The 12,715-nt window shown below is 37.2% G+C and overlaps 1 protein-coding gene across 1 annotated transcript in view; it reads right to left on the minus strand.

Annotated features, from left to right (window-relative positions):
* Nucleotides 1-12,715, minus strand: part of LOC135690233 (protogenin B) — a 55,812-nt gene that overhangs the window by 24,983 nt on the left and 18,114 nt on the right. The window contains exon 2 of the mRNA XM_065207734.2: nucleotides 5,393-5,461. Within this exon, the coding sequence (XP_065063806.2) occupies nucleotides 5,393-5,444 (52 nt within the window). The 5' untranslated portion in view covers nucleotides 5,445-5,461. The remainder of the gene's footprint in view (nucleotides 1-5,392; nucleotides 5,462-12,715) is intronic.

The following is a 12,715-nucleotide window of genomic DNA, read 5'->3' on the forward strand; positions in this document are numbered from 1 at the left end:
CTATTTTACAAAAATTTAGAATAAAAAGCAATTAAGAATGAATAATTAATAATTACATATATAAACAATGAATCAAGCTTGAGTGGACGTTTGTGATCAGGAGAGGCAAAGAATTACAACCTAGGGTTATGGGCGCTGCCGCGATGTTTAAAATAGTCTACTGTCCCAAATATTTTCTGGTTTTTATAAATAGATTTACTGGTTTTTATAAAAAGTCTATATGAAAAAAATTCTGGAACAATGATTTTTTCCTTAAATTTCTAACACAGAACCAACTTCAAGCAGCAAAAAATCATAGAGTCTTCAATGACCAGACACTTGCACAACATTCCACAGCATAAAACAATTTTGAAGGTGCCTTGATGAAGGATCAGACTGAAAACATGATGTGAGCTCACAGCAGACGACAGCAGACCTGGCTGAATCTTGAAAATACTCAGATAAGGATCATTAGGATACTTTTAGGCAAGGGGGTCGGCAGAAGGGGGGCTCCCAAAATTCAGGGGGTACCCAAATGTTTGAGCATCACCTCTGTCGGTTATATTTAATAAAGTCATTTCCATATGTTTTTAAAAATATTTTTCGGCCCACAATGTCAAATTTCCAACTACCCTCATGGTTTTAGGGGTAAAAATTTGATTTGAGCTACCTATGTAAATATGAATAACAGGCATGCCTGAGCCTTGAGGGGCTTGGGGCTATAGCCCCCTTAATTTTTGCTGAAGTTCAAATTACATCTTGCTTGATATCAATGTCTAGGCAATCATAAAAGTTTGCCAATATGTCTAGAGCTCCCTGTACCCAAAATATGTTCCAGCATTCCTGTATAACAACAGAATTATCTTTTAAATCTTCTTTGTGTCAAGTTTTTAGGAAAATGAGAAGCTATGTTTATCAAGCAGTGTCTTGTCTTGGTCCTTCCTCTTGATTTTATAACAGAGAGCTGACAGGAATAGTGGAAGTTTGGTCATGTCAGGGACTAAAACCATGTACACTTGAGATAAGACCAAACTGTGTTATTCCTATGCCTGGAATTACAGAAATCTGGCAAATCTTCTCATTCTAAATGAACGTTTTGTCTTGTCAGTGTATCAAACCTTTGGACCTTATATCTGTGACTCTAACTACTTGGAAAGTGACCTGTTTCTCACCAAACTGTGTTATTCCTATGCCTGGAATTACAGAAATCTGGCAAATCTTCTCATTCTAAATGAACGTTTTGTCTTGTCAGTGTATCAAACCTTTGGACCTTATATCTGTGACTCTAACTACTTGGAAAGTGACCTGTTTCTCACCAAACTGTGTTATTCCTATGCCTGGAATTACAGAAATCTGGCAAATCTCCTCATTCTAAATGAGCGTTTTGTCTCGTCAGGGTATCAAACCTTTTGACCTTATGTCTGTGTCTTTAACTACTTGGGAAGTGATCTGTTTCTCTTTTTCTCCTATCACTGGAATTCGGTACCAAAATCTGACAAATCTCCTCATCTTAATGAAAGTTTGGTCATTTAGCTGTGTCAGAAGGCAGCTAAGCCAAGTCAAAACAGGGGCAGATCCAGGACAGCTGATAGTGTGGGAAGAGGCTGGCTGAAAAATTTTCAGAAATTGATAACAAGATGCGTGTTACAACAATTTCAGACCTAACTACTGATAGAGGGCTCTCTATGGAAGATCAAGTAAATTTTTCAAAATAATTATGTCAAATTAATGACATATAGTCTGAGCATGACTGAAGGTCTTTAAATGAAGTATCTTGCTTCAACTAAATTAGGGGGCAACTGCCCCCATTTACCCCTCCCCCTTAAATCTGCCACTGTGTCAAAATGCTGTCCTTCAAAGATTTTTGGGGCAAATCATATCTACAATCCTTGCCAAAATTGTTGGAACACTTGCGCAAAGCTGAAGCTTTTTTTAAAAAAGTCCCCCTCCCCTTACCCTTACCTCCATTACAATGTTGTTCAATTGGGCTGTTTTGATCCTGAAGGTAAAAATTTCTTCACTGAAAGCTGTATGAAAGTATTGAGAAAATAAATCAACATTCTACGGGGGGAGGGGATCCACACTTCTATTTTGTAAAATATAGCTGCTGTTATATTTTTTTTATCAGGACAAGAAATATCAAGGAATGAAAATGACAAAAATATAAAAGAACATCAAAGTTTCATACAAAAGTTATTTAATATCTTTATTGTTGGAAAAATTTTATTGATGCTAAATTTTGCCTTTTGCTTTGTTGTTTATTCAGAACATTTTATTGAAATGAGATTACAACCACTGAACCAAAAGACCAGGAAATGAAATTAAAGCGACAACATCAATTGAGCAATGCCATCCATAAATAAACCAAGAAGTCAAACTTTCATATCTGGTCACTTATAGAGATAATTTATCATATTTCCAAAAAATAACCAATATATACCTTATATTTTTCTAAGACATTACAATATCCTAAAAACACTTATATATGCCTCAATGTAAAATAAACTTTTTTAAAGCAATGACCCATTAATTTTTAAGAAGTAAGAGTTTTTTTAAAAATTATCAGAGCTTAATCCCTTGCATGTATTTAAAAATAGAAACAATCTTCTGTAGATTATATAATCTTTTACAGAATGTAAACATACAAAGAATTTGATTGGTAATAAAAATTATCTTATTAAGGCAACATAGAAACGTAACTTCCATTTTAAAGGTAAAAGGGTTTTCAGAAACAGGCGATTTTTCATTTCATTTCATTTATAAAATATTTCTACAGGATGTCATCACCCCAGCCATTACAGTTGTTCTGTTATGTTCTGTTTCCTTAGGGTGCGAGGATGGCTCAGTTGTTAGAGGCGCTGACTACAGACCTAAGGGTCCGTGGTTCGAGTCCCTGACATGACCACGAACTTTCACCTAGAGTGGGGAGAGTCGCCAGCTCTCTGTAATTCCAGGCATAGGAATCACGAGGTGTGGTCACATCAAGAGGAAAGACCAGGGCATTGCTTCATAAGCATAAGCTTCTCAGTGCCCTAAAAACTACCTTTGGATGCTAGGTAGCAACAAATACAAATAAAGATCTGTTTATCTACCCTGCTGCGAGGTTAGCTTTCCTTGTGAGCAGTTTTGCATTGCAAGAAGTGAAAATTTCAAACTTTCAATTGTAAGCCATTATGTTGATGTTACTTGCCAAGTTGGGTATATACAGTCCTTTTATATGGACATATTACCTTCAAATATAAAAATTGAATTGATCTGTGTTTATTTCATGTCGTTTCAGAAGATAGTTCTAGGACACTGAAAATCAAAGCTTATGGAGCTGTGCCCTGTCTGCTATCTCCATGTAACTTAAAAGCAATTTTCAATTCTTAAAAGCAATATTTCAGACCTTTTGTCTGATTTCCTATCAACATTTTAAAACCAGTGGTTTTTGTAATCTTAAGCAGGTTTCAATATTTTCCAGGCTTTTTGTTAGTGCTTAATTTTCCAAGAACAAACTTTAATTTGGGTAGACTAAACTTCTTATTAAAATACACTTCACTAGACTACACTGTTACTACTAACAACAATAGCAGACTTAAATAAAATTCAACAAAAAAATTTAATCCAAACTGACACAAAAATATATATATAGAACAAATGTTTTCCTGAGTGTTTTTTCATCAAAACAACATCAGATACTATGGAAATTTGCACTGTTTAAAATGAATTATGGCTTATTTTCAACTTTTGGGATAATCAAGATTGGGATCAAAATGTTGCAATGTTGCAAATCGAACTTATCTAAATAAAATTTCAAACAATAATGGCACCAGAACATGTGGAATCATATTAAATTTGCACTTTTACATAGTCTTAAAAAATTGAAAGTCTTAAAACTTTAATTAGCAAGTTTTGGATCACAGATTACTGGTCGATGATGTTTAAATGTTTTAAAGAATGAGGACTAATTGACACAGGTTTTTAGGTCGAAATGGAAAGATACTATCCTTGTTGACTTCATATTGAAGCATGCTCGAAACCTTACGATGAAAATATGAGTAGAATTGAATCCGATTAAAGAAATACTATTGGTGACAATCACATGAAATTTAGGCCTAAATATGTTTAACTGATCAATAAAGCTCCATTTACAGTCTGCGTTTGCAGTCACAACTACTGAAGCAATATATTTGGCGTGACTATACCAGCGCAGTCTACTGACTGTATTGCGATTTAGAATAAACAAGGAATTTAGCATAAAATTTGACTACACTCAAACAAATATTTGTCAGCGAACTCAACAAAATTAGCTATTAGCTTTACAATAGAATAGTGGACATAGAAAACTGGTTTTTGTGCGGATTTTAAAGTCAGTACTCTCTTCGCCACAGGATTAAAATTGCAAAATGGCCCACAAAGGACAGAGACCAAGTCATGCAATATTTCGAACTGAAATAAGCAATTCATAACTTAGTCTGATTTTAAACTAACAACATCTAAATCACGAATGCATTGGAATTTGATAGAACTATTTATTAATCTGTGAATCATAAGAATAGTTGCTATTTCTCTGTGGCTAGAATTTATGATACGGCGAGAGGGAATCAGAAAGACAGGACGCCCAGCATGGCCTAAATGTGTCTACAACTTCATATTATTTTATGATGAATAAGTTCATTTTATTGTGAATACTAAACCTTTTGATGTTGGATAATCAAGATAAGATGATGTTGTGTGATGGATTGGATTGGGAGATATTTTATTTAGATTTCTTATAAACAGGAACCCAAACAGTTGGTTTTGATGGTTCTATTTGTGCGGCAGTAGTACGAAATACTAGTGTGAAGTCCTTGACCCAGCTTTTGAAAAAATAAACAAAAACAGGCATCAATCTAGTTGGCATCCGGTATGCTTTTGCATGGTATGCTAAAGAAATGGTTGACATCAATGGTCGACCGACGGGTTTCAGGTATTCAGATGTATTGCAATGAACGACTCGTTGTGAAATACATACTATTGATTTCACGCAGTTTGTTGAGCGAGATTTCCAAGAGAACCAGGCATTAAATGTTGCGAAAATTTAATTAGAGGGAGAAAGATTTGTTAATGAATTTTGATAAACAATCGCGTTGAACGAAGTCAATGCGAGTGTCATTCAAAGAGGCATCGGCATCGGGCGAAACACGGCATATTCTGGCAAGGATGGTATTGATCAAACAAGGCAATATATGAAGGCATTAAAGCCTGTTTCGTGACTAGCATGGATAGGAAATTAATTAAGAGTCAATCTAAGTACAGCGACGGTTTTGTTGGAATTAAAAAACCGCGATATTTTTGCATCGGGAGGTTAGGAGTCCTGCCGCAATACACAACAAATGGACGTTGCTTGCACGCAATGTATTATCACGAAAGTTTCAAAGTTTGAACATACCTTTTAAGAAGCAAAACACCGACAGTGCTATAAAAACTCCTTGAACTGACATCTGATCGGCATCAATTCCTGCATAAAAAACAGAAAATATAACAACCGAACGAAGTAGGACTCCTTTCCTTTGACAACAACATAGGCTCGAAGCTTCTACTCACTGACGGATAAAAATTGATGTTCCGAACATTCTTCCATCCAATCAGTAATCAGTTTCATTTGACTATTGTTTAATCATCCAATCAACAACGTGAAACCAATACAAGGGCAATGGTGAAACCAATACAATGGGTAAGGTAAATAGGGTTTAGGTATGGAAAGATTGCCCCAAATTGTAAAGCGACGATCACAAAATATCCAAAAAGTCGATATTATCTACAGAGGCCCCTGCGAGTCAATTTAACCTGGTTTCATTCACAGAATTCATCTAGATACAGTGCCCTCAGAACGAGATTCATAGGGGGGCCTATTGTGTTCCTTCTCACTCAGTACACTGTTTGTTATAAAGAAAATATACCACAGTTGGACAATTATTGGGGGCTCCAGCCCCCCTCCCAGCCCCCGACGGGCCTGAGACACAAGAACCAACAGAAATAAAACAACTTGATTATGGAACAGATTTCCGTTTTAAATTTAAGATAGCAGTTACAAAATGAGAAAAACTTCGGACATGTGGGAAAGTATGAAAACTTTTGAGTCCCATTCTCTCAACACAAGCCATGTTCTCGACACCTTTTTAATAAACACCAGAAGTTCTAAGATCAGGCTGGCTGTTCTTAATTTTTGCAAACTTTAAGGGTGTGAACTTTTGCAAACTTTTGCAAATTTTTGTTCTTAATTTGTTCTTGAATTATTAGGGTGTAATCAGTGCAATCGTAAGCTATTATGCTCTAGGGAAATGTTCCAGCCCCATTTCCCAACAAACGGAGTGAGCCTAGTTTGAAAATATACCGAAAAGGCACCCCTAGATGACAAAAAACTTCTTGCTTTCGGGATTTAATTTAATTCGGGATTCATGATTCATGCATAAAAACTTTGTTCAAAATCACATTTTACAGTAGCTCGGCCTCAGCTTGTTCTCAATTTGTTCTTACTTTTTGGCAAACTTTGAGGCTTGTGTTCTTATAAAATTGTTCTTATAGAGAAGATGGTTATCCGATAGCGAGCTATTCTAGCAAATGACACATGAAATTAAGCACACTTTTTTGTTGTGGTCAGGGGCGGAACACCGGGAGATTTCCCGGTGGGCCCCTGTCAAGTGAGTTTGTAAAATCATTTGAAATAAAACAAGGCACTAACTAGAAAGCGGTTTGTTTCAACAGTGGCTGAGCTCTTACTAATTTGGCTGGGGGCAGGGCTTGGAAAGTTGGTCCTTATCAATAAATTTGGGGGCTGGCTCGAATAAATTAATCTAACGAAAATAAATGAATTTGTTTTGATAATTGATTAATGGATCAATGATGGTCTCATCAGTGTTCTAGGAAAACAATATTTTTTTACCAAAAGCACCAAATAGATTTCAGAACAAAAAGCAGAAACAAGTGAAAAGCAGAAAATATTTCGGGTGAAAAAATCCCCCTCTTACATGTAGACTCAAGTTGTTATCATCATGATAACTTGACTATCATCATGTAGACTATCATCATCATCATGATCATAGTTCAGGATTGGGGACTTGGAGATCAACATAGACAGCCATGGCCCTGTGAAAGGGCTGCGAATAATGTGAACAGGGCTACTGAGAGGGGGACAAGAAGGGGCAAATTGCCCCAGGCCTCGAGCTCTAGGGGGCCGCATAAAGTAAGAAATTCCGTTTAAAGCACTGGATTTAACGAAACGTAACAAAGTGTGCCTAAAAAACGTAAAACTTTATAAACGATTGCAAGAAAATTACTGCAAGAAATATTCTGAAATGTATCTCAAACTAATTCAAACGGCGTGGTTGCAAAAGTGGGGGGGCTAAAACCGTATAAAAAGAGGCTTTTCTGGTAGTTTATTACTTAGTATTTGTCATGCTCCGCGGTGCCTGAATGGCAATTGCATCCCCCTCCCCCACAATAGTAAGCAGAGATTGCGGAAGCGGGGGGCTACAGGGGCTTAAGCCCCCCCCCCAATATTCTAAATTTGCCGAAAATCATACAAAATTCGACCTGCTCGTGGTTTTCAGCATGTTTAGCCCCCCCCCAAACTTGTTAGCCCCCTCAATCTGTGATATGTTGCGCGATATTGGGTCCTTGCTGGATAGTAGGTTAATAAAGGCCACGTTGATCAGTTTGAGAAACAATATAAATTGTTACAAAACCTTTTATTATAGCTCTCTAATTTATCCTTGATTCCCCTTCTTGAAAATTTGCATCGTAGCCCTTGTCTTAACACTCAATTAACAACAAAAAGTTTGAAAAGCCCCGTAAAAAGCCGGGTAAGCTTCATTTTCCCACGCCCCGCCCCCAGCTCCCTAACTTCGAGGTCATTTTTCACAACAGCTTGCCAGATACCTGGCTTGTTGTGCAAAATCAGCCAACATGTCACGACACTAAAACTGTTAAACCTTTGCCATATTTTAATTCAATATACATTTGCCTTTTGGGTCTGTCATCTCCATTTTAATTTTCTTTGCCGAACGCACGAACTCAATCACACAGCTCTTTCTTCCTCCCAAGATCTCATAAAGTTTGGAATGCTCTACCCCCCAGGCACCGCGCAGCCATTGGGCTAGCAGGGGCTATAGCCCACCCACTTTTTTGCAATAATAGGCTATAAACTTTTTTTGAAGGTTTACTCTAACGCAACTTTGGATAGTTTACTCGTATGTAGTAGCAGTTCTCATTGACTGGGAACCAATTTGTTCATTTTCTAGGTGTTTTATCTTGTGATATGATGCAGTGCCGTCGGAACGAAATTCATATTGGGGGGGGGGCTGCCCATTGTTTCCCTTCTCATTCAGTACACTGTTATAAAGGAAACATACTACTGTTTGACAATTATTGGGGGGGCTCCAGCCCTCCCAGCCCCCCGGTTCCGACGGGCCTGTGATGTATTTTCTAACTTGGTTAGCTTGGCTTTTTATTACCCTCGAGCTTATTACATCTATTTTTATAGTTATTGATATTTTCTCTGAACCAGACTCTTTATAAAAATTCAATAAAAATAAGCAAGTATTTGGCGTTCTAGAGGACATGGCCACAAAAAATTTCGGTCACACCCATTTCAGCCCCTCCACTTTTAGAGTAGTACGCGGTCCCTGGTACCCCCTTTTTGTTTCCTAGATTCTTACAACCTGTCTTTATTGAAAACAAAACTAAACAAGCTCGATCTTTCCTCTCTTCTTAGCATATCCCTTCTCTCTTTCCTTTCAACACTGAGATTTTAGTTACAGTAGATACACTCTTTTCTTTTTACAAGAACCAGTAAGTTTAGGTTGAGGCTGACTGTTCTTAATTTTTCCTGAAAATCCGGAAATGTTTGCATTGTTTTCTTAATTTGCAGTTCAATTGCTAGCTTATTTGCTAAATTAACTGAGTGAGACAACCTTCATTTGCCAAAAAGTTTGAAAATTCACAAAAAATGCACCCACGCGTGGCTAAAATCATCGTTTCTGAGATAAAACGTTGTTCAAAATTGCATTTTACAGTAGCTCAGCCTCAGCTTGTTCTTAACTTTTGACAAATTTTGAGGCTTTTGTTCTAATAAAATTATTCTTATTAAAAAAAGAGCGCATAGGCTCTTAAACCTTTTCCTGGGATTACTAACCAAAAAAACGGCCGTTGCTATTTTTGTTCTAGGGGGGGGGGCTTGTGTGCCTCGAAAAATTCATAGAAAGCATTTTCTCTCCAGCAGGGATGGCACCACCAGGGGTGCTTGGGGCAGGAGCCCCCCCCCCAAAATTCATTGAGCCCCTCCGTCGGCACTTCAATTTTTGAAAAAATTTAAGCAATGTTGGCACTTTCATAACTTCCACTTCGTGATTTTTTTTATTTTTTTCATTGCTTGATTTTTTTTCAGTTTTTTTTTCATTTTTTGAACTGGAATTGTCACAGCGGAAATGGTGTTATATTAGATCTTTGTTGGTGGTTCACTCACTGTCGGTACTCTGACATTACAGCCCCCCCCCCCCCAGCATTTCTTTTCTGGCGCCATCTCTGCTCTCCAGTCCTTCCACTTACTTCTGACCTTCTTTAATCAGATTATGAACCAGATAATATTGGATACTCTTAGAATCTCGAATATTCGATAATTCTATTTTTTGATTACTTCAGGTAACATAACGTGTTCTTAATATTGCTCTTATTACAATATTTATATTTCAATCAAACAATCGTTTTGTTTGCAAGAGATAACATTTCCCAAGACACATTGCTAATTCATCTGGATTTTTCACTTAAGGCTGGTTTTGGCTGGGCATGTTCTGACGAGCCTTGTGGCTGCGACTTTTAATTGACTGGAAATTGTCGTCGTATGAGACTGTCGTATGTCGGGTAAGATTCTACGGACTAAGGCTATGTTCACATTACTCCGTATTCATTTTTATCTGTTTTCGTATCGATCCGTTTTGCCTGTCCACACTGCTCCGGATACATTTGAAAACGGTATGAAAACGATGACGCGTTCAGATTGCTCCGCTCTGGATAAAAAGAAAAACGCCACGAACTGATTTACAGCACTCGCGACTGCTAAAAGCCTTTTTACACAACTCACTGCAACTAATATTCTTCCGAGTTGTGTACTAACTTCAAGTGAATCAGCCATGTTAAGAAAAGTTGTTTAAATTGGCGCGGTCTAAGCATCTTGCTGTATTGTTGTTGGTGTTAGCGTTTTCAAAAGTATCCGTTTTCGGTGTTCAAACTGTGTTTTTGCGTTTTCAAAAGCCTCCGTTTTCAAAAGTCTCCGTTTTCAAAGTGCGTTTTCAAAAGTCTCCGTTTTCAAGGTGGAGCAGTGTGAACGCAAGGCACAAACGGATACTTTTTTATCCGTTTTCATTTGAATAAAGAAAATAAGTTCTTAAATAAAGGATATCTCACTCACTTTGTTGGCGTGAACTTGAACGGAACGTGAAACGGAGCCTGAACACTTAGCTAAAGCGCAACAGCTAACAATTGCACTGCTTACACCCTATTAGTTTAAGAACAAATCAAGAACAATCCAGCCTCAGATTTTCGTAAAAAGTAGGAACAGCCAGCCTGAACTTCAATTTACTAGTTCTTAAAAAAAATAGTGTATTGTGTTTTGCATTTTGACCTATGCATTATTTCTTGTGATTCGAGTCTTATTCAAAGATTCATATTAAATGTTTAACTGTAATGCCTTATTCGTGACGAAATTTCTCAAAACTTGCAAAAAATTCCTTATGCCAAAAGATAGCCAATATTCAGGATCGAAACAGGATCTTCCTGCTACAGAAGATCGAAACAAAATGTTACTTACGAAGGAATTGTTGATAGTCGAGGATTACTTTTCAAATGCCATTCTTCTCAAGCCTGCCCCCTTGCCCCTTAATCGTTCTGGCATCCCTGTATGTCTTACGTTTTGTGCCTTACGCTGTATGTCTTTCGTTTTAAGTCTGTCGTGTGTCTTATTTCTATGTCTTACATCTTATACGCTACGTCTTGTGTTTTACGTCTTAAATCTTACGTCTTATGTCTTACGTTCTTACATCTTAAATTTTACGTCTTATGTCTTACGTCTTATGCCTTACGTCTTATGTCTTGTCAGATTGAATTGCATTAACAAACTTAGCAAACAATTGAGAAAAATCAAGAATCGATTTCTAAAATGATAAACAATAAAAATCACAAAGAATGGGGCGCACTAGACCAGACTCTCTATTATTTTATATAGTGAGTCTGGTACCCAGGGTATAACTTAATGAACCAGGCCAGAATAACAGTAATCCGTTAGCAAACTTGAAATCTTTCATTTGTCATATCTCGCCCAATTCGGAACATATCTACCTGATTTTGCACATTGAGAGGTATTTTATGCCGTTCTTTCAGATTATACGGCCAAATTTAAGAAATTCTCAAAATAGATTCTTGATGACGTCTTACTTCGGTACTCTCTATCCATGAATTTTGATAAAAGCCAGTGCTGGAGAGTTTCATTAAAATCTAGGTCTTTGAGCATGTTAGAGAGCGAATCAGAAGAAGAAGAAATAATGCCAAGGGCATCCATCGAAACGTTGACAAAGTGAACTTGGCGATATTTAGTTCACAAAGAGTGGATGAAAGACTTTTATTTTTGCGGACGCTGTTGACTTTAAAGTTGCTCTCAGATCCAACAGTTAACTAAAAAAGATAGCGATTGCAATAATGGAAACTTTTCATTTTGAATTTCAGTTAAAACTACAATTACAAATCTCACTATTACAAGGCAATTTGTAACTGGCTAGCCTGTTTTTACAAAATAAAACTATTACAATCGTAGTAATGAGAAAAGAAAAAATATGTTAAAAGGGGAGAAGCACTGGATTTGTTTCGTTTCTACAGCAGAATATATAGTATGTGGTGCAAATGGAGATGCTTGAAAATTTGGAGATGAGATGCGTTTCTGTTGATGATCAATGGACAAAGAGTCACACATGTCGATGAATGAGCTGCAGGAGTTGCCAAAAATACCGAGGGAACTGATGGAAAGATTGACAAACGAGACTGACTTAAACTGACGTCTTAAGTCAGATAAGAGGGTGGCATATTTCTCTGACTTTTTGACAGCATTGCAGTTGAGATTTGTTTCAAAGCCTATGGTTAGCTCTAAAACGTACAGACAGTTTTCCTTAGTTTTGAGAAGTAAGTCAGGGCGTAGTTGATCTCCAGTTATGATAGATCAGGAACGAAAGCCTGGTAAATCTGCGTAGAGAGAAGACCCATTTATTGCTTGGAAAGAAGTGGCTAGAAAGTTTAATGCAGAATTATGACGCCAAGTATAGCGTCCTTGGTCAAGGTACACTTTGCATCCAGCAACAACGTGTAGAAGTGTTTCTGGAAGAAGACATAATTCACAGTCAGATGTTCGACTAAGGTTCCATTTCAGCAGATTTTTACGAGTTGGAAGAGTGTTGTTAAGATACTTGATGGTAAAGTTAAAGATGTTATTAGGCAAATTGCTCTGTGTACTTGACCAAATACCGTTCAGCTTTTCCAGTGAATGTTTCAGTAGGAAGGTAATTGTGGCTCCCTGAGATGGTAAGTTTTGAGAAAGACGTTCTTTGTTGTCTGATTTGACAGCCTTTAGTACCTCTTTAGTATTACGATAGATGTCGTACTGTAAGTTCGTGCCATGACTAGTGTTTTTCCATAGGGTTTGAATGTCAATATTAGGAGAACATTTTAGGGC

Source organism: Rhopilema esculentum, chromosome 1, assembly GCF_057945365.1.
Source record: "Rhopilema esculentum isolate cy_ngs chromosome 1, ASM5794536v1, whole genome shotgun sequence".
Lineage (NCBI taxonomy): Eukaryota > Metazoa > Cnidaria > Scyphozoa > Rhizostomeae > Rhizostomatidae > Rhopilema > Rhopilema esculentum.